General features: G+C 65.4%; 7 protein-coding genes across 7 annotated transcripts; 2 read left to right on the forward strand and 5 right to left on the reverse strand.

The window, feature by feature from the left end:
* Positions 1-468: 468 nt before the first annotated feature.
* EMIHUDRAFT_44991 (hypothetical protein) lies at positions 469-1,471 on the forward strand (the record flags this gene model as incomplete). The annotated part of the gene is made up of 3 exons (XM_005788289.1): positions 469-659; positions 749-1,049; positions 1,349-1,471. Coding segments are annotated over 3 exons (615 nt in total), but the record flags the coding sequence as incomplete, so codon positions are not given.
* Positions 1,472-2,572: 1,101 nt separating this feature from the next.
* Positions 2,573-5,074, reverse strand: EMIHUDRAFT_227012 (hypothetical protein; the record flags this gene model as incomplete). The annotated part of the gene is made up of 5 exons (XM_005788290.1): positions 2,573-2,785; positions 3,363-3,413; positions 3,639-3,970; positions 4,047-4,176; positions 4,331-5,074. The coding sequence occupies 5 exons, from the start codon at positions 5,072-5,074 to the stop codon at positions 2,573-2,575; spliced, it is 1,470 nt and encodes a 489-aa protein (XP_005788347.1).
* A 2,970-nt stretch (positions 5,075-8,044) lies between these two features.
* On the reverse strand, positions 8,045-9,519 carry EMIHUDRAFT_440778 (hypothetical protein). Its single transcript, XM_005788291.1, has 2 exons — positions 8,856-9,519; positions 8,045-8,648 (listed from the first exon to the last, which is right to left on the reverse strand). The coding sequence occupies exons 1-2, from the start codon at positions 9,444-9,446 to the stop codon at positions 8,346-8,348; spliced, it is 894 nt and encodes a 297-aa protein (XP_005788348.1). The 5' UTR covers positions 9,447-9,519; the 3' UTR covers positions 8,045-8,345.
* A 1,277-nt stretch (positions 9,520-10,796) lies between these two features.
* Positions 10,797-11,802, forward strand: EMIHUDRAFT_55024 (hypothetical protein; the record flags this gene model as incomplete). The annotated part of the gene is made up of 3 exons (XM_005788292.1): positions 10,797-10,984; positions 11,064-11,131; positions 11,480-11,802. Coding segments are annotated over 3 exons (579 nt in total), but the record flags the coding sequence as incomplete, so codon positions are not given.
* A 4,170-nt stretch (positions 11,803-15,972) lies between these two features.
* On the reverse strand, positions 15,973-19,632 carry EMIHUDRAFT_227018 (hypothetical protein; the record flags this gene model as incomplete). The annotated part of the gene is made up of 6 exons (XM_005788293.1): positions 15,973-16,776; positions 16,884-17,225; positions 17,722-17,901; positions 19,248-19,305; positions 19,386-19,459; positions 19,582-19,632. 6 exons carry the CDS (start codon positions 19,630-19,632, stop codon positions 15,973-15,975), a joined length of 1,509 nt encoding a protein of 502 aa, XP_005788350.1.
* A 232-nt stretch (positions 19,633-19,864) lies between these two features.
* On the reverse strand, positions 19,865-22,918 carry SLC4-1 (HCO3 transporter). Its single transcript, XM_005788352.1, has 4 exons — positions 22,225-22,918; positions 21,304-21,667; positions 20,853-20,969; positions 19,865-20,675 (listed from the first exon to the last, which is right to left on the reverse strand). The coding sequence occupies exons 1-4, from the start codon at positions 22,882-22,884 to the stop codon at positions 20,035-20,037; spliced, it is 1,782 nt and encodes a 593-aa protein (XP_005788409.1). The 5' UTR covers positions 22,885-22,918; the 3' UTR covers positions 19,865-20,034.
* A 2,104-nt stretch (positions 22,919-25,022) lies between these two features.
* Positions 25,023-25,925, reverse strand: EMIHUDRAFT_70996 (hypothetical protein; the record flags this gene model as incomplete). Its single annotated transcript, XM_005788294.1, has 1 exon — positions 25,023-25,925. A coding segment is annotated over one exon (903 nt), but the record flags the coding sequence as incomplete, so codon positions are not given.
* Positions 25,926-26,363: the final 438 nt, after the last annotated feature.

Below are 26,363 nucleotides of genomic sequence, written 5' to 3' on the forward strand. Positions count from 1 at the left end.
GCAGACGACGTATTATTCATGTCTCCCAACCCGCGCTCGAGAGGGACACGCATTCCGCTGTCTTCCGCCGCGTTCCGCTGCATCCCACTGCATTCACACCCCTCGTATCTGAGTACTCTGCACGACACCGTCCTCCCGCCCCGAGGCTGGCGTGTTCACACAAACTCACAAGCCCGGTCCCACGCCTCTCAAGCACAGACAGCCGAGAAGGGAGAGACAGCGACGGCAGGCAGCAGGCAGCACTGGGCCCCAGGAAGGCGAATGCGATTACGGCCTCTAGTGCGAGCTCTATTCACCATAGGTGTACACACTCACACTCACACCGCAAACCCACGCGCACCGGGCCCTTGCACTTTGAATGCCGTGGGGCTCCTGTCGTCCAGACGTGGAGTCGCGAGGGGCTAGCCTGGCCCTTGCCCCACCACCTTGTGTGTGTGGAGAAGTTGACCTCCCCTCCCCTTCCCTTAGGTGTACAACGAGCAGCTGCGCGACCTACTCTACGGCGAGGCCGGCGACCCGCCCAAGCTCACCATCATGCACGACGACGCCTGGGGGACCGTCGTCAACAACGTGTCCACCTACGAGGTGACCTCGATGGAGCAGATCAACCTCCTCATGGCAAAGGCGGCCAAGCAGCGCGCCGTCGGCTACACCGACATGTGCGCACCCGCGCCGCCGCCGCCGCCGCCGCCGCCGCCGCCCTGTGTGTGCGCACCCGTGTCTCATTCCGCCCGCCCGCCCCCGGCAGGAACGCCGCCTCGTCGCGCTCGCACTCGATCTTTGCGCTCTACCTGACGGGTGTCAACGAGGCGCTCGGCTCGGAGCTGCACGGCGCGCTGCACCTGGTGGACCTTGCCGGCTCGGAGCGGCTCGACCGCTCGGGGGCGACGGGCGAGCGGCTCAAGGAGACGCAGAACATCAACAAGTCGCTCTCCAGCCTGGCAACCGTCTTCTCGGCCAAGGCGGCCCGGCAGGCGCACGTGCCGTTCCGCGACTCGAAGCTCACGTACCTGATGGACTCTTGCCATAGAAGCGGAACGCGCATTCTTGTCTCTTGCAACCAGCGCTCGGGAGGACACGCACTCAGCCGCATTCGACCGTACTCCGCTGTAGTCACTGTACTCGTAGCCCCTCGTACTCACGCGGTGCTCTGAAGACTCTGCACGAGACCGTCCTCCCGCCCTGAGGTTGGCGTACCCACCACGTAGACTGCCCACATCTCCCCATATCTCCCCATATCTCCCCATATCTCCCGCCCTGAGGCTGGCGTACCCACCACGTAGGCTGCCCACATCTCCCCATATCTCCCCAGATCTCCCGCCCTGAGGTTGGCGTACTCACACCGTAGGAGCCCTGCCTCTCGGGCCAGGGCAAGACCCTCATGGTGGTCAACGTGGCGCCTGAGGAGAGCAACTCGCACGAGACGCTCTGCTCGTTGCGCTTTGCCAACCAGGTGAGCCAGTGCGATACGGGGGGCAAGCCCAAGCGCAGCGCAAAGCCCGCCGGCTCCGCGGCGACGGTGCCGAACCCGCAGCGCAGCTCTGTTCGGGACTCTGCCGCCTCCGCCCGCAACTCCGAGCGCAACTCCGCGGCGCAGAGGGACTGGAGCAAGCCCGGTGGCGTCCCGACTCGCAAGGCGAGCACTGTGCCGAGCGGCAGCCGGCGGCCAGCAAAGTGAGCGGGGCGGATGAAGCCGCTGTGGCGTCAGCGTCGAGCGAATCTCGAGGCGGCGCAGGCCGCTGCTCTGCAGCGGCAGAACCTTGTGAGTACTGTGGGACTCGGCGGCGCGTGGCGTACCCCGCGCGGGAGGGACCGCCCGGATGGCGGGGCTGCGCGGAGGGTCGCCACGAAGTCTGTTGGTTCGCAGCGGGGGGGACACTGCAACAGCGCAGGTTGTTGTATGTACGTGCAGAGATGTTGGCCAGTTGGGTGGGGCAGGGGTATAGCATGTGTTTGCGCGTGTGGCGTCGATCCGACTCTGAGATCTAAGTGTCTCACCATGTGCACGCCGACAACAAGCAACAACACGCGCCGCCGCGGCGGCTCGGGGCGCCTCGGTCGGCACTCGAGGGTCGAGCTCGCTGGTCGCTCGGGCCTCGGCCCCTCCCTCCGTCCGCGGGCCTCGCCCTCGCGCCTCGGTCCTCGGACGGTGCTCGCCGGTCCGCGGTCGCCCTCGGCCGGCGTCGGCCGTCGCCGCGCGTTGCTCGCGGCGGTCGCCACCTCCATCCCTGAGTCACTGCCCCTGCCCCCCCCTGTCCCTGCCGCCGCGCCGTCGCCGTCCGATTCCTCCCCGCCGCCCGCGCCGGCCTGATCCGCGGCGTGCAACGCCCCCCCCACGCACCACAAACCGCACGGGCGCACGACACCTCGGCATCGCCGCGAACCCCAGCCCCCTGCCGCCGCCGCCGCCGTCCCCGTCGCCGCCGCCTCCGCCCTGCCCCTGGGAGCCCTCCCACTACTGTTCTTAAAACACAAGCCTCTGAACAAGTGAATGAAGAAATTACTAATTAGGCGCCGCCAACCGAGAGGGTGAGAGAGAGAGATTGAGAGAGATTATGTTGTTGTGTGGGAGTCAGAGCTCGTCCTTCTTAGCCCTCTTGCTCTTCTCTCGTTTCGCCTTCCGCGCGTTGACGCGTGCGAGTTTAGAGTCCTTGGCCACCTCCTCGGCCGCCCTCTTCCGCAGCTCGATTTCTGCCTCGATTTCTACGAGGAGGGCCCCGCCCACCTGGCTGCCGCGCAGGTTCAGCTTGGTCAGCTCGGGGGCGACGCCCGGCACCCTCAGCGCCTCGAGCAAGGCCTGCGGGGAGAGTGGGGTGGGGTGGGGTGGGGTGGGGTGGGTGGGGTGGGTGGGTGGGTGTGTGGGGGGTCGATGGGGGAAGGGGATCTTACGCAGAGGGCCCTGTACTGATGGCGGCCGAGGGTCCCGGCCCAGCGGTGCGTGCTGCTGGTCTGCACCATGTGTGAGGGGGCAGGGCGGCGGCGGCGGCGGCGGCGGCGGCGGCGGCGCGCCTGTGCGCCGACGTCGGAGATGCCGGTCCCGAAGAGGTCGAGCTGCTTGAGGTGCGTGAGGTGGTGCGCCGGCTGGGGGGGGGGTGGGGGGGGGGGGGGGGTGGAAGAAGGGAAGAAGAAGAGGGGAAGAGGAGGGGAGGAGGAGGGAACCAGGGGAGGGGCGGACTTTGCTGCGATGCGTTGAGATTCGCCGAGATTTCGCGAGGAGGAGAGAGGCGCAAGGGGGGTGCGTGGTGCCAAGACTACTTGCAAGAGGGCTGGGACGGACGGCGCTCTAGGGCTAGGGAAGGGTGCTCTGCGACATGGCAGTGCGACGTACGACGACGGCGCGCCTCTTCCCACACCCCATCCACCGTCTCCACCGCGCCGCCGGAGGCTCCGAAGACGAGGACGTCCGCCAGCGCCTGTGGAGGGGGGTGAGAGATCTGGAGTCACGGTTGCCTACTGCTACTGCTAGACGAGCACGCCGGCTGCCAGCGCCTGCGCCGCCTCGTCGGCGAGCTCGCCGTTGCGCCGAAGGGAGAGGTTGCTCAGCCACGGGCAAGAGACGCCGAGCGCCGTGAAGAGGACGGCGGCGCCCTCATCGCCTGTTGGACGTGTCGTGGACGTGTCGTGAGCATGTGTCGCACGGAGGTCGCGCCCCCCTCCCACATGGCGGCGTCGCCGATGTTTGCCCGGGAGAGGTCCAGCACGATGAGAGAGGGCAGCCGTTTGACAGCGGTCGCCAGTGCAAAGACGCCGTCGCCGACTTGGTTGTCGCCGAGCAGGAGAGTCAGGAGTGCGTGTTGCGTTCCCGAGCCGATCGCCTTGGCTATGGCCTCCACGCCCGCCTCCGCCATGCCCGTGTAGAACAGGTTGAGAGCCTCGAGCCTCAATGACGGGTTGCCTTTGATTGCTTGCGACAGCGCCACGGCGCCGTCGTCCCGCAGCGCGAATTTGGGAAGGATGACTGCGTTGCAGCCTATCAGGCAGTGCGGACGGCAGCGCTTGTGTGGGAGCGAGCACGGTATACCGTAGCAACGGCGGCGGTCGAGCACCGTCGAGCCGGAAAACATAATCTTTCGGCGCTGAAAATGGGTCCTCAAGCATGTCGTAGGTGCCGCACTGCTCCGCGGGCAGGCTGTCATGCATGTCTTCGGGCAGGTTGTCCTTGAGTATGCCGTCAAGCTGTGATCCGATCGCCGCGTAGACGAGAGGCCACATGGCCGCGTGAAGTGCAATCAAGCGGTGCCTCCAAGGTAGAGGGATTCGAGGTTTTAGGGGGTAGGGTAAAAGCCCTCCTCCTCGCCACGGCACCGGCGGGCAATAGGAGTGCAGGCACCCAGGCCGGCAGCAGCCAGAGAAGCATCCAGATGACGTCGATGCTGCTCCACGGAGGTGAATCCACGCTCCACTCGGGATCCAGCACTCGCAGCGCCGCCATGCTCGTCTCGTCGCTGACTGCATTGAATACAGAGATGTCGAGGTACCCCCCGGCTAGTCCTTCTGACGGGTAGCAAATGGCTCGCGCAAAATTTCCACACTGGATCTGATCCGCAGCAGCCACGTTTGAGCACACCACGGACACAAAGTTGCCACAGAAGCGACTGAGCCAAGACTGAGAGCCTTTTGCAAGATCGACAAAGTCGAGGACCGTGACAGAATATACTGCGGTCCGTCCCGCTCCACCTTCGCTGCCGACAAGACTACTGCTGCCGCTCGTTCCGACTACAACTTGAGATGTAGCCTTAGACGTCTTTGGGAGAATTCGTAGCAAGGCGCCGGATTCGCATGTGTCGGTCAATGAGTCGGGCTTTGAGCAGATCTTTTTGCTCTGATTAATGCTATCAAAGTTAGGCAAATCGCAACCATCGGCAGAAGATACCAACAGTTGGGGACGGACAAAGCCATAGAGGGACCACTCTGGACCAATCAAAAGCTGTCTGAGCGAGTCGGCATCGGGGAGGTAGCGACGAGTTGCCACAACGCACATGGACAGCACCGCCTTGACCTCTGGTGGCAGCGGCGGAGGCAGAGGAGGTGGCTGTGAGGGTGCCAGCGTCAGGTTGTGTTCCGTGTAACGCATGCCACCACAGTCAACCTCCCAAGTGGCCGTGCCAAGCGGCGGCGAGGAGGAGTCGTCAGAGTTGAAGCGCGCATAAACATCAGACCTTTTCGTCACGACCCAGGCGCTAGTGTCGTATTCGACGTACGACGCACCGAGCGAAGTGTCGCGAAAAAACGGCGAGTCTCGACGATGCGAAGCATTGCGGCTTTCAGCAACGTACTCCAGCTTGTCGAGATCGCTTCGCGAGTCGCAGTAACCGGTGATGACGAATCGCGGGTTTTTAAGTGGCAGCAAGGGAGGAGACGAAGGAGGCAGCTGCGGCGAGCGTAGCGCCATGGTGGAAACAGCGGCCAGCGAGGACAGCGACGGCGAGAGTAGCGCCATTGTGGAAAGGGCGACCAGCGACGGCGACAGCGACGGCGAGAGCACTGCGGCGGCTAGGGCAGCAAAGGCGGCGGAGATGGCAGTGAGCAATCATTGACGATGGCAGAAAAACATTTGGCGATATCTTTGGTGTTTTCTCTTTCTTTTGGGGGGCGCATTCGGACGAGCCTCACTGTCTTCGCCTTTCTAGGTATGTATCTATCTATGGGACTCTGCGACATGATTGATTGATGGGAAGGCGAAACACAGTCCGACCAACGACTGGGACACCAACGCGGTATGGGTGGACGCAGGACGGGCGATGACGGTCACACAGGAGCGACACACAGAACCACAAGACAAGACACTCAGCCAACCTGGAGCGAACTTCCCTAGACACCCGCGGCCGGACTCCATCCGACACGCGTCGCTGGGCGCTCAGAGCCGCGTCCCCTGCTCGCCACCCCGACGCCCAAGGCGCCCGAGTCGAACGACAGGCGGCACGCGAAGACTGGTTGCAATCCCGCCGACCGCCAGGCCGCGGGATGATGCGTGCGTGGTCTTGTAGTGGGTCTTGGAAGCTCCCCTCTCGGGCTAGGGGCCAGCCCCTCTCCCTTGCCCTCGGAACAGTGTGTCCGAGTCGAGGCGTGTGCTTGCCGGTCGACGGCCGCGCGCGGTTGGCATTGTGACGAAGGGTGCGCGCGGCCGCTGGGGCGGGAGGGTTGAGAGAGAGACCCATGACCATCCCATGACTACATGGGCCACACTCACATGTATATGTCTTTGCATGTAATAGTTTTGTTATACCCTCATGGGGCACAAGAAAGAGGCTCTACGGGGGGGGGGATCTGACTGTGTACGGTCTGTGCTGCTGTTGGGCAGTCAGCGCTGCTGTCAGGCCACTGTGTGCTGTCGGGCTGTCAGGCAGCTGTCAGGCTGTCACGTTAGGGCCTGACAGCGACGGAGCGCCTCGCCTGTCAGGCTCTGCTGTCAGGCTGTCAGATACGTGCTGTCAGACTGTCAGAGAAAGTGCTGTCAGCGCTGTCAGGCTGTCGGGCACTGTCAGGCGCTGTCCGGGGTTTGCTGTCAGGCTGTCAGACCAGGGCTCAGATAAGAGGCAGGAACGCGGCCGCCACCTGCGGCGGTCCATCAGCGCGTTCGAGCTCGAGAACGGCACGCCGCCACCACACAGGGCCTCGAGTCCGTGCAGCGTCCTGCCTCTTGCGATAGAATTTTACGACAATAATGTATATTTGTATCGCGCGCCTGCGGGGGGGGGCGCGGAAAAGAGGAACCTCTGCGCCATCGACACGGTGCTGCGAGCAGCGCCGGGCGACGACGGCTTAGAAAACGCCGTGCGGCCGGACCAATGCCACCACCACCATCTCCTCCTCCCCCGCCGCCTCCACCACCACCGCCGCCTCCACCATCGACAACAAACGCGGTGGGCAAGCAGTGGGCTGTAGTCCTCCCGGCACCCCGCGCTAACCTCTCTGATGGCAGCGTTGTTGGCCTGGCCGACATCTCACAGATCGACTGGAGTACCACTGTCGCTGTGTCCCGCGCTGGGACACACCCGACGCTGTTTGTGCATGTTTCCGGAGGCCTGGTGGTCTTGAAAACCGGCCAGCCCGGTCTGATCGCCGAGCTGTGTTCAGCGGAGCTGGCTCACGCGCTCGACGTACCAGTCCCTCGCTGCAGGATGATTGTTCGTGGCGACCGGGAGCATTCGTCGATGCTAGACGGAATACAGCGTGCGGTCGAGGAAGCAGACTCCCCGTGCAAGCGCGTGGTCACCAAGATGGCGAGCGAGCCGCAGGTGCTGCTCTCCCAATTCATTTTGGACGACAAGCCCTCCCGGTTACATGTGAGTAGCGTGCGCCAGCTGGGCCGTCTGGCGGTGTACGACTGCGTCATCTGGAACACGGATAGATTCACCTTCCTGACGGCCTCCCTGGTGGCCTTCCGTGCTGATCAGAAGCTGGGCGAGACCTTTCAGCATATCATCAATTCACAGGCAGAAGCCCAGGGCATCAGCGTGCAGCAGGCCCTGAATGCCATCTCCGGCAACATGGAGAACTGGCTTGTGCGAGGTGACGGCGTCGTCTTTGGCATTGATCAGGGCGTGAGGCCGACGACGGGGACGCACGAGCAGCGGTTGCATGCGCTCGTGGAGGATTTGACGCATAAAGGCAAGGAGGCACAGATCGTGCAATGCATCATCAAACAGCTCGGCGGTCATGGTGTTCGTATCCCGGAGAATTCGGCGGAAGTGCTTCATGGTGCCGTGACGGAGATGGTCGAGCGACTCGGTGCCATGCAGCTCGCTGATGTTGAGCAGATCAGGGACCGTATGGAGATGCATGTCTCCGCCGAACTCCAGCCTGACTGGAGGGAGAAAGTGGCTGGGTGGTTGGATGTGGACGCGGTCTACGCCCGCATTTGCGTGCTGACCAGCCGTGTATCGGCAACGACGGGCCAGTGAAAGGCTCGAACACGATGAGCAGAGCCGTATCGCGTATGTGCGTGCGCCGCGCGTGTGTGTCTCGTGTGTGCAGTGTGTGTATGTGTGCGTGCGTGTGTGACTGTGTGTGTGTGTGTGCACGTGCGTGTGTGTGTGTGTGTGCAAACATTAGCGTTTTAATGCTTTTCCCCACCTCCGTGAGCTCCCTCTCCAACGGCTTAAATGTGCGGGTTCACGCAATCCTCACACGGATACGCAGGCGGACAGGAAGCCATCAACCGATCAAGCCAATTCGTATCGCGCGTCAAGGAGAGACTCTCCGGTGCCATGCCATGCGCCATGCCATGCTCCATGCGATGCGCCGCCGCCGGGCACGCTCCCCTCAGCGCCACTCCCCAGAACGCAGGGCTGCTCCGCCGCGCGTCAAGACAGGCACAGTCACCACGCAACAACAAATTGGCGTCAAGACAGGCACGCCACGCAAGGCGAGAGCAAATTTGCCACATCTAGCAGCATCGAGGCCGAGTGGCCGAGGAGGACCGAGGAGTGGAAAAACTCGTGGAAGCCAAAGCTCGCGTGCTGCGGCCGCTTGACGGCGTACGCGACCAGGCCAGGCAGGTACAGCCAGAAGATGGTCGCATTCACGCGGCAGGCGGCCGGGCAGAGGCAGAACATGGCGCGCACGAGGTACCCGAGCAGCACGCCGAACTGGACGCCCATCAGCAGCTTGACGGCCGTGTGTCCGGCCTTGCGCGGCACGACCGCCTACCCGAAAAGAAAGAGCGCTGCGCATCCACAGAGAGCAGAGAGCACCGAGAGGGAGGGCTGTCAAGCCGCCGAGCGCGGGACGGGTAGCCCCCACCCCCACCCGCAGCCGCGCCCCCGTGACACTGCGGGCGTTGCGCCGTCGGCAGGGCCTTTTCACCGCACTGTTTGACATATCTCCCCATATCTCCCCAGATCTCAGGGTACCTGCGCGAGCGCAAGCACCGATGCGCTCGCCGCGCCGCTCACGCCGCCGAGCAGCGCCGTCGCACCTGGCCACCCAAAGTTGGCCGACCAGAGCCAGAGCTGCGTCGTCAGCACCGAGGAGATGCCGACATAGTCCCAGCGCAGCCACACCGTCTCGGCAGCGGCGGTGTACGCGTCGCCGCCGCGCTTGTCCCCGTTGTGGTACCCATCCGAGATCCACACGTTGGCGCAAGTGGCCGCCGCCGCCAGCACCCGCAGCGCAAGCCTGCCGGGCGAGGCGGAGGACCCAAGCGCTGCGGCGACCGCGACGTAGGCCGTCGCCAGCACGTACCAGAGCCCGGTGCGGTGCAGCCAGCCCATGGCGCTACCGCGGAAGCGCGGCCGCCGCAGGCCCGTCAGCAAATAGGGTGGCCGCGCGTCGGCCGCGCCGCCACCGCCGACGGCAGGCACCTCGTCGCCCACAGCGGAGAGCCGCGGGGCCAGCCGCTGCTGAAGCGGGAGGCGCACCGGCGGGGAGAGGCGAGGCGCGGGTGCGAGGGCCGCGCAGGCGGGCAGGCAGAGGAGCAGCAGCGGCACGCTGTGGCCACGCATGTTATGCGCAAGGGGTGTGGAATTCGCGGGAGGCCGGAGGCACTCCCGGCCGCCGCCCGCAGGAGGGAGGGAGAAGCCTCCTACCGGGCCTTGCGAAGAAGAAATAAATATGGAAGAAGAAACGCTCGCATGGGTAGGTCGGCCTTCGCGTCCGGTGTCAACCACGTTCACTAGCTCGCGCCTCTGATCAGCGTGACAATTACTTGCTTCACACTCCGCTGTGTTGTCTGCCGCATCTGAAGACCTCGCAGACAATGGGGGAGTGTGAATACCCCATAGAGAGATGTCCCTGTTGAGTACTGTCCGATAGTCGAGATGCCTTGTTCCAGAGGGATGTGTCCTGGACGGCGTCTCGTCGTGGTCCTTCAGGAAAGAAAGGTAAAATCTCCTTCAGGACGATAGCTTTGTGTCCTTCAGGACGATGAGAGAGAGAGAGAGAGAGAGAGGACGATGGTGATCTTGGTTTGATCGTTCCTGTACGCCTCGGTACAGACCCTCGCTCCGTGTACAGCTCTGAGCTCACTACAACAACGCACTCTCTCTCATGATAAGCGATCCAACGTAGAAATAAATCCCACATAAACCCGAGACGGTGACGGGATGCTGGCTGGTGGTCTCAGGCCCAGTGAGGTAGTGCATCAGACTATCCCGGATCCTGCTGAACAAGCTCCTCTTGTAGCTCGATCGGTCACACCGCCATCGCCGTCGGGGAGAGGGGGGACGACACTGCCTCGGCAGCGTGCACCTCGATCCTGTACCGTGTTTGTTATGACCCCCCCCAATGAACACACCAGTGAGGGAGGGCGAGACGATCGAGGGGTCCCGTACCACGCGGAATCGACCCTATCCAGTGCTCAAGTGCTCAAGTCTCAAAGAAAGAAGAAAGAGGAGGGTGGCCACGATTGACGGAGGCGAGGCGCGCGGCGCTGATTTGACATGGCAACCGTACTCTCGGCGACTCTGCTCGGGTTGTCTTCTCCGGTCGGCCTCCGCAGATTCTCGCCGCGGATCCGGATGCAGGCCGAGTGGGTGGAGTCCACCGTCTTCTTCGACCCGCCCGTCTCGAGCCGGTTCACGCCGCCGCTCCCGAGCAAGCAGTACCTGCGAGCGAGCGAGGCCGCCGTCGCCAAGCACGCCGCCATCATCTTTCACCAGCTGCGACAGGAGGCCACCGCGCTGAGCGGCTCGCCGCTCACGAGCGGCCTCGGCGAGCGGACAGTGCTGTCGCGCTCGTCGCTGAGCGAGGCGGCGGCGGCCGTCCTCGTCGAGCAGCTGCGGAGCGCCGGGCTCGGGGAGGGTGGCGCCGAGTCGGCGGCGCTGTGGCGCGAGGTGTCCTCCGCCCTCGCCGCGCCGTGGCTGCTCCGCTGCGTCGTCTGCGACCTCTACAAGATTCTCGACGTCGACCCCGCGGCGACGGGGCTGCTGCAGCCGCTGCTCTACTTCAAGGGGTTCCACGCGCTCACGCTGCACCGCGTGGCGCACCACCTGTGGGCGCGCGACGACGGCCCCGCCGACCGCTTCGCCGCGCTCCGCCTTCAGTCTGCCGGCGAGAGATGGCCGGGAGATGGCCGAGAGATGGCCGAGAGATGGCCAAGAAATGGGCAGAGCTGTGGACAGAGCTGTGGCTCGCCTCGAGGTAGGCGCCTCCCTCTTTTCCGTCGACATCCACCCGGCCGCCACCATCGGTGCCACTTCCGAGAACCGTCCACCGCCACCGCCACCGCCGCACCCGCGCGCAGCCTCCCCTACGCACCGCCCCAGTCGCCTCTCCCTACCCCCCCTCCCTCCCCCCCCCTCTCCCTCCCTCTCCCTCTCCCTCTCCCTCTCTTCTCTTCTCTCTCTTGGGCAGCCACTGCCATCCCCTCCGGACTTGTCCCTGACGACACGCCCGACGACCCACCAGGTAGCGGTATATCTACCCCCCCCCGTCCCTCACGCAAAAGCACAGCCCCGGCCCCAGATCGCACGCACGAACGGCCCGTCTCCTCACACACACACACACACACCCTCGCCGCCGCTCCCCGCCCCCGCAGGACCGGGGGTGATGCTGGACCACGCGAGCGGCGTCGTGATCGGCGGCACCGCCGTGGTCGGCAGCGACGTGTACATGCTGCACGGCGTCACCCTCGGCGCCACCGGCAAGCCGATGCACGGCGCGAAGCGCCACCCGACAATCGCCGACTCGGTGACGCTGGGTGCGGGCGCGACCGTGCTCGGCGACATTCTCGTCGGCAGCGGCGTCACCGTCGGCGCGAGCGCCGTGGTGACGCGCGCCGTCCCCGAGGGCAGCACGGTCGTCGGCGTCAACAAGGTGCTCGACGGCAGCCAGCGCCCGCCGAGCGAGGCGGGCGAGGAGGACGACTACACCTGGTTTTATGATATTTGAGAGACATCTTGGCGTGTCTGGGCGCCGGAACCGCCGCGGGATGTATTGTATTTAGCGATTAGCCGAGGGAAGCGCTACTGGTATTGCGAGAGGTGAAATTTTTCTCTCGTATGTCTCTCGAAATCTCAAGGCAGCAGCCTGGGGAGTGGCAGTGGGGTGTGGGGAGCAGCCCAGGCGGCGGCGTGCGTCGCCGCTGTGGGTTGGCGGCGGGCCGAGGGTGTCCGTCGGCGGTCGGTCCCTGTTGAGCGCTCGACGCCACCACGCGAGACAGAGTGGGGTGGCGCGATGTCGGGCAGGAGCGCCCGCCGCCAACACGAAAGCCAACACGAAAGTTGCGTCGGCCACGACGTGGGCACTACAGCGCTCGTGTGGGCAACGCGTGACTGCAGGCACGCCGTTCACGCTCTTCTCGCTAGATGCAACACTCTTTGACGCGGGGCCGGCGGCGGCGTGACGGCACCCTCCCTGGCTGTCCCAGCCTGTGCGAGGCTGCCGCTGCCTACCCCGGACAGCGCTTCCCACAAAATACCGCTGCCGCGCTGCCGCCGCGCTCACGGGCCTCGCAAAACATCGCCCCCGCCCCGGCCCTCGCCCACCCGCAGCCGAGTCTCTCCAAACCCTCTCCACCAACGGTGTGTGCTCTTTGAGCCACGCTGGCTGAGCGGGATCCAGTCCACGCTGCCCGAGCGTATGGAGGAAAGGGTTGGCGCCCCCGCTCGGAGAGACAGCCAGCCGTGCACCCACCTCTGCGCGCCGTCACTACTCGCCGGCCCCGGAGCCAGCAGTGCCTCGATTTAGCACACTGCCTTCTCTTGCGCCTCGTCGCTCGTTGTCCTCGGCATCTCACCACCAGCCATGCGCAGGTCAGGTGGCCCTCGACACGGCGACGACGCGCTGGCCAGCAAAGGCCTCGACCTTCATCGGCTGCCACTGGCTCTGCCGGTCGCCGTGGCCCAGCGCGCCCAAGCCTCCCTTGCCCCAGCTCCAAACGGCGCCGCTCGCGGTGAGGGTGAGGTTGTGGTGGGCTCCAGCCGACACGCTCACGACGGTCGACGCGCTCGCCGCCCAGCGTTGACGGGAGCCGCGTCGGCGTGTTGAGCGTGCATATTCACGGAGCTGGGCGAAGGTGAAGATGCGAGGGTGGAGAAATTTAGCTTACCGACCTTACCTGACACTCGAGGGAGAAAAGAAACGGGAACCCGGGGCCCCGCCACGAGAAGTGCGTTCTGGGGATGCAGAGCGTGCAAGGCGGCTAGGGATGAGGCCACAAAAGAGGCGCGGAGGCAAGGAGGAGACGCGGGGAACTGGGAGACTGGGACGACTGGAAACAAGAAGACAGTGAGCCACCACAGGCGTCGTTGGCGCACATACTGAGCGGCAGCTGCGCTGGAAATAAGGAAGAGGCGCGTCACTTCATGCGGAAGCTCGACAAACATACAGCGAGGGCGACAGCAAGAGTTGAACGGGAGGCGCCGGACTCAAAAGACACCGCCACATTCCTGAGACGAGCGAGGGCAGCCTCCTTAAAGGCGAAAGGGTCTAGATTTGGAGCGCTCGCCGAAGAGGAGTACGACAAAATAGCGCCCGTGATTGCCTGCACGCTACCCGCACTCACGGACTCCATACCCGAAAGAAAGAGAAGGGAGCTCGCGGGAGAGGTGACGAGTGAACTACAGGTAGTGGGGAAGGCAGCCTCGATTGCCATACAGACATGGGTGCGAAACAACGACAAGACCAAGGCACGGGCAGAGGAACGAGAGAAGAATATAGGGTGGATAAAGCGCCTGTTCACGGCATGGAGGGTGAGCCACACCGAACGTACCGAGCGAAGAGCCGAGCGGAAGGAGGACGGGGAAGATGACTCCGAGGAGGACGAACCAGTGGAAATCCAGTTGTCAGATGTCACGATGCATCCGAAGGGGACCCCAGCGCCGGCATCATCCGTAGAGGCACGAGTGTTCGAAGAGAGAGTGGACCTGAGCAACAACATGACCTGTAGGCAAATGATCGGAGTGGGAGTCAGAAATGTGGTCCTTGCGCGAGGGGAGCTCGATAGACTCGAGGGGCCAGGATACGCCGCGAGGAGGACGGAGTTGCGCCGACAGGCGAAAGAAGCCGCGAGAACAAGGGACCGGCAGGCGGCGGCGTCGCAGGACGAGGCAGAAGAGAACAACGCGACAGAGGAGGAAGTGACAAGGGAGAGAACGACGAGGGTGGGACGACCGCGAGGTGGCATGAAGGTTGCAGCGAGAATCGGCGAGAGACTGCGAAGAGAGATAGGAAGAGGCAGACTCCCTAGGGTGGGCGACGGATAGCGCACCACACACCTCTCCTTAAAATCCCTGTGTGGTGGCGGCGTGCCGTCCTCCCATCCCTCCCTTGGGTTGTCTGTTTTCTTTCTTTCTTTCTGCAAACTGAAATTCTTTTTCAGTGAATGAGCTTGCCTGTGGCGGGGGTGGGCGGGTGCACGGAGCTAAGTGCCTCGCCACCCTCGCAGGAGTCGCTTAGGCGGCTCCCGTGGTGTTGGCGCCGCCGCCAAGGTGTCCGCCGCCGCGGAGGCAGTCGCCGAGGAGGCCACCATCGCCGAGGCGCCCGTCGCCGAGGAGGTCGTCGCCGAGGAGGTTGCCAAGGAGGTCGAGAAGCCGGTCAAGACCGTTTCAAACACGCCCGACCCAACGGTGAGCGCGCCGCAGCATTCTCTCCTGGCACTCATCGCTTCCCACCCACCGGTAACAATTCTCTCTCCCGTCTCCGAACACCTGCGTATGCGCTCTCGCCCACAGGCGTGCGGCGTCAAGGACGACGTCGTGAAGGAGGACGACGTCGAGGGCGAGTCTTCGCCGATGAAGTCCTTCGCGAAGGTCGGAATCGTGCCGGCTGACGACGGCCGCATCACGCTCGTCATCTCCGCGTCGGAGTCGCCTTCGCTCCTCGGAGCCAAGGTGCGCGTGCGCTCGCCAGGATCGTGATCACCCCCCTCCGGTCTCTGAAAGCCTGCGCGTTCTCTCCCTCGCCACAGGCGTGCGGCGTCAACAACGTCAACATCACCGTCGCAAAGTCTGCCACGGAGGACGTCCTCAAGAAGGACCCGGCCGCGGAAAAGGCGCCCGACGCGGGCGCGTTCGACTCGGACAAGGCCAAGGCCATGTTCGCCGCCCACGCGCCCGCCGTTTTCTGGTCCAAGTTTGAGCGCCCGACCGTCGTGGGCGCCCTCAAGAAGGCTGCGGCAAAGTCTGGCGCGGATCCTGTGCCCAGTGTCGTGCGAGGGAGTTTTGTTGTAAAATTCTTTTTCAAATTCGGCGGCCGAGGAAGAGAGCTCTACCCCTACCCCACCGAGCTGTACCCCGCGGCATACACACATGTTGGCCGCTCTCGCCGTCGCCGCCCTGGCGGCGCCCGCGCCCTCCGACTTGCGTGAGTCAGCGATCAATCCGAAAGCGCGCGGGCCCATCTTTGCCCCGGCTCTGGCGCCGTGTGACGCCGGCTTTGTCCCGACGTGCGAGCAAGCGAAAGGCTTTGGCCTCTGCAACACCACCAACTCGGCCTGCGACACGACCTGCGTGGACGAAGTGAAGATGACCTGCCCTGTGACGTGCAGCCTCTCGGCGGAGGCGACTTCCGGGCACCTGGAACCGGACGCCACCCCGTCCGACTACAGCAAACACTTGCCGCCCGCCGCCACGGCGGCCATCTGCAGCACCTGCGCGGACCACCCCGACCTGCCCTGCTGCCACGACCATCCGCACGAGAGCGATGACCGCCGCCGCCTGCAGCCGGACATGTGCACCGAAGCAATGAGTGGCGGCTCGCCGCCCCCCCTGCCTTCCACCGCATCGCCGCCCCCTGCTCTGTGCGTGGACACGTGCACCTACTACGGGATGACTCTGCCCCACTCGTTGGACTTCGTGAACGACGGCACATGCGACGATGTCTGCGACCCCGGGACGGACTGTACGGACTGCAGCGGCGGCAGCCGGCGACGTCTCGTCGCTTCTAGGGTACGATACTGAGGGAGGGTGTAGAGGATGTAGAGTGTAGAGCGCTGTGTGTCTCGCGCTGTAGAGCTGTAGAGCATAGTGAAATATATATTATACCAAAAGGAGGGCTACACGACGCCCTCTACGCTGGGGTGCCGGCGCCCTACTGGGCGCCCCCCGCTCCCTTCCCCTCAGAGCCCCCCATCCCACTAGCATTCCCCCGCGGTCCCTCGCGGCCGCGTGACGCCGCACCAATGGCGCGCTGTGCCTCGTCCGCGAGCGCCACCCAGAGCTGCACCGACAGTCGCTGCAGCGCAAACGGCATCCATTCGCGCGCCGACCACGACGTCTGGTCGTACTGCCACCATGTGAGCTTCCGGCCCGCCACCTCAGCCACCCGCCTCAGCAGCTCCTCCACCCCCGCGCTCATCGCGCCGAACTCCTCGAAGAGCAGCGCCTCCACACGGCACTTCCCCTCTGCGTCCGTGTACTGGCCCTTGACGGCCTCGACCGTCCCGGACCCCGTCCGCGGGTCCCACCTCCCCACCCTCCCGCCCCTGTCCCCGCCCTCCACGCCCAAACCCGGCTCGCGGGCGCGTGGCAGCGTGTTGCCGCAAGCGACGAACGCCCCCATGCGCCCCGCCCCCGAGGGGTCCGACGGCACACTGGCAAAGATCTTCGTGTCGCCGATGCCGGGCAGGTCCCCTATCACGCCCTGGTAAATGTACAGGTCCGTCCTCGTAGTGCTGTGCTCGCAGTGAAACTCGTGCTCCACCGCGCCGCGCCCAAGCTTGCCCCGCAGCAGCTCGACCAGGTCCAGGAGGACCTCCTTGTGCCGCGTCTGGTGGCCCGCCGCGCCGTCGTTCTGCGCCACGTCGCCGAGGGCGTCAAAGGGCAGACCGTGCTGGCTGTAGATGCTGTCCGCCATGACGTCCGTCATCATCGACAGGTGCAATCCGAAGCGGCGCTGCAGCGCGAAGCGCAGCACGTACGAGGGCAGAGTGACGGAAGTGCGCGCGGGTCGGGATCGCGTTCAAGAATGCACCCGCGCCGAACTGGCTCGCCGAGACAAACCGCACCTGCTCCCTCCTCCCTGCGCGGCCCGCCGCCGCATGCATCTCCCTCCAGGCTGAATGGTGAATCGTCGCGGAGTATCGGCGCTGAGCGTTTTTGTAGAAGATTGCTGCGCGAGCTCCATTCAGTAAGCGGAAGGTATGCATGCGCCGGGGGCAGCCCTCTCGGGTTGTAGATGCGGTAGGCCCGGCCAGTCTTGTCGTAGAAATAGTACGTCTTCTTGTCCTCTTGGTACTTGGCGTCGAGGGCGGCGTGCGCCGCCACCAGCCGCGCCTGGCGGCGTGCGACGTCGAGGTGGACCGGCAGCAAGACCACGCCCGCGCGTCGGATCGCGTCCACCACCTCGTCGCCGCGCAGCCCGCGGCCCACCGCTGCCTTGGCCGCCTCTGCCGCCCTCGACTCGGCGCCCTCCGCGCCCCCGCCGGCGGCGAGGCCGGCGCCGCCCCCCGCCGCCCCAGCCCCGCCCCCGCCGCCTAGGGTCGCGCCGCCCGCCTCCCCGCCCTCGCCGCCCTCGCCGCCCTCGAGGCCCTCGCCGCCCTCGCCGCCCTCGCCGCTCAGGTCTCGCCGGACCGCATCTCAGCATCCCCGCCACCGCCGCCACCACCGCCGCCGCCCGCCGCCCCGGGCACGCGCGCCTCACGAGCGTACCGCGCCTTGAGAGACACCGCCGCCAGCGGCTGCTCGACCGCCGACTCCGCCTCCGCCTGCCCGGCCGCCGCCCCCGCCGCCGCCAGACCGCCGACGCCGCCACCGCGGCGGCGCCGAGGTCGATGCCGCGCGCCAGAGGCTGCGGGCAGAGGCGAGCGATAGGCTCCCAGTAGAGGCACCACGAGCCGACGATCGCCGCGTCGGTGACGGCCGACATGGAGGTGAGGCCGGCGCCGCCGAGCTTGACTGGCAGCCGCGCCTGCTGCAGCGCCGCCCTGCGCTGCGCCGTCGAGCTCAAGCGCCCCGCCGTGAGCTCGTTGAACGCCTCGCCGATGAGCCGATCGTGCAGCCGTGCCGCCTCCCGCGTCGCCTCGTTACAACGCTCTTACACCCACGTGTAACAGGGGTGTAAGATTTGCTGTTTTGCTCATTGATCGCGGGTTACACACGTGTGTAACAAAACAGTTAGTGGAAACTCCACATCGCACATGTGTATGTCAGGGGTGTAAGCGTTCGTCGAGTTTTTCTAATTGACCCGCGGGTTAGACTGAGTGTAAAGCACATGTAACGCGAAAACGCTCTGTTAACACTACCAAAAACGGGTGTAACATGGGTGGTAAAAGACTGTGTAAGGGTTCAGGGTGTTCGTCGGCGTGTGGTGTCGGGTTTACACTACCAAAAACGGGTGTAACATGGGTGGTAACAGACTGTGTAAGGGTTCAGGGTGTTCGTCGGCGTGTGGTGTCGGGTTTTTGACGTCATGACGTACTCGGCGCGCGCGGCGATCGGAGCACCCCCTCGTCGGTTCACCCCTCGAACAGCGATGCAAGCACACAGGCGTGAGCGCGTGAAACGGCCCGTCGGCGAAGGCGACTCGCGCTGGCACGTGCACAGAGGGATGTTGAGATACGCCGCTACACGTGTGGGCGCCTATCTAGGGGAACATCGCGCCCCATGCGTGGGCGTGTATGTCACGCGGTAACGCGGCTGCGAGTGCAGCCGCCTATGTTGGCCAAGATAGGCGGCTGCACGTGTGGGCGCGAGTACCGCTATACGCGTCTGCACGTGTGGCCGCGTATCTTGGCTAAGATACGCGCCGGCACAGAATGACACGTATCAGGCCCCGCCGAGCTCGATGAACGCCAGCGGGTGAGGGCGGCTATTCTCCCCCGAGGCAGGCACGGATACACAGTCCCTCGTGTCGCGCGTGTAAGTCCCGGTTGCCGTGCGCGCCAGCGCGTGTGGCCGCGTACCTTAGCTAAGATACGCGCGCACGGGCGTGGGAGGGTAAAAACGGGTCACTTTGCGGGGTTTGCCCCCCCTACAGTGCTCGTGTGGGCAACGCGTGACTGGCAGGCACGCCGTTCACGCTCTTCTCGCTAGATGCAACACTCTTTGTGGCAGGCGCGATGAGCGTCGTGCCACCTGACCCGAGACGGGTCGCAGGCGTCGTACCGAGCGCGTCGAGACCGTGTCCTGATGTGCTCTGCACGGGTGAGTCACGTCGGCGTCAAAGGAGCGACGTGCGACCTGTCAGAGCTTGATCTCCGATCTCAGCGGCGTCGAGTCGCCTTCGGCGGCGACAATTTTGTACCTCTCCAGGACGCGCAGAGGCAGCTGCGACCCCGCCGTGTGGACGGTTGCACACCGCGCCACCTGCTGTGTGCAACCGTCTACGTGGCTGGGTCGACAGCGATTGTAGGAAAATTGGGGGACCAAATCACGGTCGCGGCCTTCCGACTCGCGCCTCCGCCTCACTGGCACTATTGTAGCCCTGGCCGGTGCGCGTGCGGAGTTGAAGTTCCGGAGTGAAAATTCGAACGCGTTCTCTCACGGTGACCCAAAAATGTCCACCTCAGAGGCACCTCCGGAGGCAGGCCGCCGCACGCCGGCGACACAGCTCCAGCTGTCGAGCTGACCCGCAGCTCCTCTCAGAGCGGGAACTGTGACGAAAGTTGACTGAGGCGGTTGTCAGGAATCATCATACGGATCACATGGTGGCTCTCTCATGACGGGAGAGCGCCCGACCACTCCTGGGTGGCACTGCCACCGGTGTCGCTCGACGTCCTGTCGACAGCGTGCCGACAGCGACACAGACCATGTGGGACGCGTCGATTATCGACCTCTACTGCTTACCCAGCCTTCGAGTGTATCCTGGCTGTGGTCCCACACCCACTGGTGTCCATCTCAGAGACCGCAGGAGGTCATGAGGGTCGATGGGAGTGCCAACCCCACAATGCCTAAAGACCCAGCCCAGTACTCGGCGGGTCGCAGCTGCACCTCTGGAAGGCACCGAGAGGTACGAAATGGCGCAAAAAATGGTCAAAATCAAGGTTTTGTAACGCGAGCTGTGCCACAGTGAAATGGAACTAGCCTGAGTCGAATTCGCGACAGCTTACGTGTGTGGCTGGCCACACACGCACTCTAGCGTAAACTGACCGGGCCGGGGGCACCACAACGCCCCAGACACGCTCACATCGACGCACCCACCCACACCCTCCTCTCACACCACCTCCGTCGCCGCCCCTGGCCCTGCCTCGCCGTCCTCCGCACAGATGGTGCCGGCCGCCGCGCCGCCCACCGTCCCCTCCGCCGCGCCGTCTGCGTCGGCGCTGTGCCGCGCCAGGTCGGGCGCGTTGCCGTCGGCGTCGAGCGCGTCCACATTCTCGCGGCCAAACAGCTTGGGCAGCGTCACGATGCGGAGCGGGACGAGGACGGCGATCAGGACGGGGAAGAGGCAGTTGGCGTATGGCACGAGCGTGACGCCGAAGATGCACGCGAGGATGAGCAGCTGGAGCGCCGTGTACCGCCTTACCACGCCGGAGGGCACGCCGTCGAGGAAGTCGAGGCCGCGTGCGGCGCGCCGCGCCGGGTCCGTGATGAAGAGGACGAGCCGCTGGTAGAACGAGTTGCCGCCGAATGAGGCGATGCCCATGTAGATGAAGAGGCCGTCGAGAGCGGCGATCGGGATGTAGCCGAGCACGGTGAGCGCGCAGAGGGTAAGCCCGATCAGCACTGCCTGCGCGAGCCCCGACACCCGCTGCTCGTGGCAGTGCGTGATCACCTCCACCTTGTCGTGCGCCGAGTGACCGGCCGGCCGCGTCCGCCACTCCTTCTCGCAGAGTGAGTCCGTGTGCAGCGGCGCCTAGGTAGCTGCACAAGCAGGCGTCCGACTGCTGTTCCCTGCGAGATGCCGAGTTGCGCGATCTCGAGCCATCTCGGGCCATCTCGGGTCATCTGGGGCCATCTCGGGCCATCTCGGGCCATCTCGGGCCATCTCGGGCCATCTCGGGCCATCTCGGGCCATCTCGGGCCATCTCGCCTGCGGGATGAGGCCGTTGACGGGGGGGATGCCGAGGAGTCCCGTGACGAGCATCTGCACGCCAATCACGAAGAAGTCCCAGTGGTAAGCGGTGCCCTTCTTGAGGCCAAACTCGGGCGCCTAAGGAAAGGGAAGGCAAGCTCAACTTCTCCACACACACAAGGTGGTGGGGCAAGGGCCAGGCTAGCCCCTCGCGGTTACACGTCTAGACGACAGGAGCCGCACGGCCCGGTGCGCGCCGCAGGGCCCGGTGCGCGTGGTGAGCGGTGTGTGTGTGTGTGTGTGTGTGTGTGTGTGTGTGTGTGCGTGTGTGTGTGTGTGTGTGTGTGTGTGTGTGTGTGTGTGTGTGTGTGTGTGTGTGTGTGTGTGTCTGCTGTGTACCCGGGCGCCTGCTGCGCGTGCGCCCGTGGGCAGGGGGGAGCTTGGAGTTCGGGCTGCCTATCTACTCGGGCGCCTGCGCGAGGAGAGAGGAGACGTTGTGGTCGAAGAAGAAGAGGACGGTCAGGATGAGGGCGGGGACGATGGCGAGGACGATCGCCCACGCAGGGCAGTCCGCGGGGTTGATCAGCCAGCCGCGGTCAGCTGACGGCTCCACCGCGTCGGGCACGTCGAGCGTGGCGATGGTGGAGGCGGTGATGTTGTCGCCGTGCGCGGCGGGCGTGAGGTCGTAGTTGGCGCCCATGTAGGGCACGAAGCAGAAGAAGAAGATGGAGGCGGTGGCGCCGTAGTCGGCGAGCAGCGTGCGCGCGGTGCGGTTGAGGATGGACCACGAGCGTGCGCTGGTGAGCAGCAGCGCCAGCCAGGTGGTGCCGAGCCTATAGGTTCAGGTCAGGTCAGGTCAGGTCAGGTCAGGTCAGGTCAGGTCAGGTCAGGTCAGGTCAGGTCAGGTCAGGTCAGGTCAGGTCAGGCAGACGTCTCCACACACACAAGGAGAGTGGTGCGTTGGGCAAGGGCCAGGCGTCTCCACACACACAAAGAGAGTGGTGCGTGGGGCAAGGGCCAGGCGTCTCCACACACCACACAAAGTGGTGGGGCAAGGGACAGGCTGTCCCTTGCGTCTCCACGCCCGGGACACGGGCAGGAGCCCCATTGCAAGTGCAAGCACCGGCCCGGTGCAGTGTGATAGGTTGTGGTGAGGACGCCAGCCTCAGGGCGGGGGAGTAGCTACGGTGTGCGCCGTGTCTTCGAGAGCACCGCGTGAGTACGAGGGGTGCAAATGTAGGAGGAGTCTTACGGCGGAAGACACAGTGGAATACGTGTCTTGTCAAGTGCTGGTTGGGAGACAGACGAACACGTATTCCGCTTCTAGGGCTCAAGCGGAGGTTCATATGGAGGCAGATGTGGGGGAGATCTTCCGCTTCTAGGTACCAGCCCGACCACCAGCGAGAGGAGGGCGGGCTGCGGATCGAGGTCGACAAAGTAGGTGATGAGGTTGCGGAGCCCGTTGTAGATATAGATGACGGCGATCAGCATGCCGAAGGTCTCGCACGAGTACCGCGTCACCAGCGTGATGAGCGAGCACGCGTTGGACGCCGCGAGGCCCATGTGCATCAGCGCCGCCCAGATCTGCACCCAGCAGTAGAAGGGGAGGAAGTCGATGCCGAGCGCGTCCGAGATGTTGAAGACAGCGATCGTGAAGATGGTGACCGGCCCCGTCACGCCGACGATCACGAGCGGCTGCCCGCCAAAGATGGCAAAGATGGAGCCGGTGACGGCGGTCGACAGAATAACCTCGACCGGACCGAGCTGTGCGCGGCCGTCGACGCGCGTCTGGTCGCCGAGCAGGGCGGAGAAGGTGATGCCGGGCGCAATACTCGTGAAGAACATAAACAAAGCCGACGAGACGACCTTGCGCGTGTAGGCGTCCGTCCAGTCGCTCAGGTAGTGCGGCCGCCGCCGATTGAGATCGTTCCGCATCTCTGCGAAAGGGCGGCGCCAGTAGCAGGAGACGCGAAAGCGCTCGTCACCACCGCCGCCGCCCTCCTTTGGGGCCCCGCTGTCGTCGGGATTCGCCATGACGCGCTGGCACATGCAGCCCACCGCGAACCACGCGGAAAGGTGGATGCGGAGCCCTGGGAAGGTGGTCGTATGCGCCGTAATAAAGAAATACGGCCATCACGCCCTTCCACCCCCGGGAGGTCGAGCTGGCACGCCGTAAGAAAGAATTTCTGTTCACCTCTGTCCTTCGTCAACGAGCGGCACATCCACATTGTCCGCGCGCTGCTAGCACTCGTGCCGGACGGAGCGCAAGACGGGTTCCAGTGGGAGAAGCGCGTGCTGTACGGACGGCCCATTCCCGGATGACGTGTACTCGGCATTGGCTGCGGTGACCGCCAGCATCTTCTCGACGATGGCGGTGTACGAGCGTGGACCACGCGGGCGTGCTCGACGGGAGCGGGTCCCGGGTGTATCGCCTGACAGCCCGACCGTGGCAGCATTTGCGGACGCGGGCTTGCGCGTTCCGCGGTACGTGGACCTTGCAGTAAACCTTTTCCTTCTAAGCAGGGCTACACAATGACCCTATAGGGTGGGGGTGTTCCTGGCGAGTTGTGATGAGTAGGATTAGACTAGTCAATACTATTTTCAAGTTCATATATGAAAATACCAACTTGCCTATGTGCATCCCCGCCGCGCAGCACTGCGCCGAGCACTTTGCCGTCCAGCGCAACGCCTCGCGCGAAAACGTGCGAATCGCCTCCAACTACACGATGCCGTTCACCGCCTCCGTCAAGCACGCAACCGCGTACTTGCGCGCCGGCGCCGAGAACATCTCGCTCTACGTCAACGGGCAGCTGCGCCTCGCACGCTCGGTACTCCCCGCTGCACAACGTCACGCACGAGGGCAAGAACGGGACACAGCAGCGAGCTCGCTGGCGGCGTCCTCACGCACGCCACGCACTGCATCTCGCCGGAGAGCGGCCCGCTCTGGCTGCGCAAGGGCGACTCGCTCCTCGTCGAGGCGTGGTACTTCGCCGGACGACACGACAAGCGGCTGCCCTGGTCCGACGGGACGCACCTCAACGCCGCCGCCCACTTCTTCCTCGCCTTCGAGCCCGACGCGCCCATCTCCGACGTTGGCTCGGGCGAGGCCGTGGCGGAGGAGGACGAGGGGGGCGAGGCCGCGCTCCTCGACGCGATGGGGCCGCTGTTAGTAGCGAGGACACTGCTGTAGCGGGGACGAGGACCACGTGGTTGACAGTTGAGGAAATCGGCCTCAACCACCGCTATGAGTTCGAGTGGTCGGGTGCGATGTTTTCTCTTTCGGATTGTGTTTCTTTCTTTGTCATATCGCGCGATGCCGCAGGCGCGAGTCCTTTCGGCGCGATCCTGCACAGCCAATGTTCCTCCTGTCAGAGCCTGTCAGCGACTTCTGGCGCGCATGCCGGCCACGATCCTCCTCCAATCTTACGTACGGCTTAAAGCCGTACACGCGGACACCATTCCTCACGCAGTCACGCTCCGCCTCCGGCGCCTCCGCCGCCAGAGATGTTTGCATTCACCGCACTGCTGAGGGGTGTCTGCTGAGGGGTGTCACAGCGCGCATGCAGGCGGGTATGACGTCTCCTTACTCAGCACATTGTATACACGCATTTGTGGCGCTTACGGTAGGTTTACCAACCGCCTCGCCCCACGCCCCGCCCGCCCCTCCCGCCCCGCCCACCGAGACCGCCGCGTCCGCGCCTACCGACTGCCGGCACAGCGCCGCCGGCCGGCGGGAGGTTCGGCACCGCGCGAGGAGACTGGTAGACAAAGGTCGTCTGCGCCGCCACGCCTGCTCCAGTGTCGACGATCGGCAGCGCCGGACGGCGGCAGGCCGGGCAGTTGGTGTCGCGCTCCAGCACGCGCGGCGCACATGCCTCGCAGTACAGCGCGTGGCCGCACGCGAAGCGAACCGAGCGAGGCGCGTCGTAGCAGAGGTCGCACTGGCGCTCCTCGGCCCCAGCCGTCTCCTCCACCGCCCCCGCCGCCTCGACCAGCGCCTCCAGCCGCGGCAGCGCCTCCGCGAGCGGCATCCGCTTCTTCTTCCGAACGAACGCCAGCCCGACCACGAGCCGCGCCAGCTCCTCGGCCTGCGCCGCCGACCAGCCCGCGTCGGCCGCCGCGATGCTCTCCGCCGTGTCGGGCTCCTCCAGCGCATCGTCGCACGCGCTGAGCAAGCCAAGAGCGCCGCGGCCGGTCAGGCTGACGAGCAGCGTGATGCCGAGCGCAAAGCCATCAGTGAGCTGCGAAGCCTGGTTGTCCAGCGAGATGATCGAGTCCATGTACCCAGGCTTGCCAAAGATGCGCTGCGTCGATAGGTGCGAGACCTGTCCATTGCCGCCGGCCGTCGCCTCTGCCGCGCGCGCGAGGCCCACGTCGGCGAGGTAGCCGTTGCCGCGCTCGTCGAGCAAGATGTTGCCCGCCGAGACGTCGCGGTGCAGGATCATGGGAGAGAGCGTGTGCAAGTAGTGCAGCGCGCTCGCGGCGTCGCGCAGCACGCGGAGCCGTGCGGCGGAGGAGAGCGGCGGAGGCGGCGTCTCGAAGCCGAGCATGCGGAGCCGCTGCAGCGCGGCTGGAGCGCGATAGAGGCGGTCCTCGAGGCTGCCGCCGCGGCAGAGGGGGTAGACGAGGCACGCTCTCGCCGGTGCCAGGCAGACGCCGAGGAGAGGAAGCAGGGACGGGTGGCACGCCGCGTTGAGCGTACGCACCTCGCTCTGCAGCTCGGCGAGGCCTTGGGCGCCGACACCGACCAGCGCCGTCTTGACCGCGAACCCGCAAGCGACGCGCGGGAGCGACGGCAACGCGTCGGCGCGGTAGACGCGCCCAAAGCCTCCCTCGCCCACCTTGCGCGCCTCGGCAAAGCCGTCGGTCGCCGCGATGAGCTCGTCGAGAGGGACGGCGGCGGGCGGCGCGGCGGCGGCGGCGAGGGCAGCGACGCTCGCCGCCGCCTCCACTGCCGCTGCCGCCGCCGCTGCCTCCGCTGCCGCCTCCGCTGCCGCCGCCTCTTGAGCCTCCGCCGCCGCCACGGCCGCCACTGCCGCCTCTACAGCCGCCGCCTCCGCCGCCGCCTCCGCCGCTGCCTCCGCCCTCATCCTCGCCTCCTCCCTCTCCCTTGCAGCCTCCTCCCTTGCACTCGCCTCTGCCTCCTCCCTTGCGCGCGATGCCGCTTCCGCCTCCTCCGTCGCCCGCGCCGCCGCAGCCTCTGTTACCACCCGATCTGCTTCCTCCGCCTCCTCCGCCGCCCGCGCCGCCGCATCCGCCTCCTCCGCCGCCCTCGCTGCCTCCGCCGCCTGCCTCGCCGCCGCCTTCTCCTCCTTCTGTCGCTGCCGCTTCAGCGCCCTGGCCTCGCGGGTCCTGCGCTCCGCCAGATCGTCGCGCAGCCGCTGCGCCGCCCGCAGCGCCTCCGAGCCGTCGGCGGCGTCGGTGTTCGCGTTGATCGCCGCCCTGAGCGCCTCGAGATCGGCGTCGCCTCGCTCGCACGCCTCAACCGCCTCGCGCAGCGCCGCCTCGGCAGCATCGCGCGCCTCCGC

Source organism: Emiliania huxleyi, assembly GCF_000372725.1.
Source record: "Emiliania huxleyi CCMP1516 chromosome Unknown EMIHUscaffold_136, whole genome shotgun sequence".
Taxonomy (NCBI): Eukaryota; Haptophyta; order Isochrysidales; family Noelaerhabdaceae; genus Emiliania; species Emiliania huxleyi.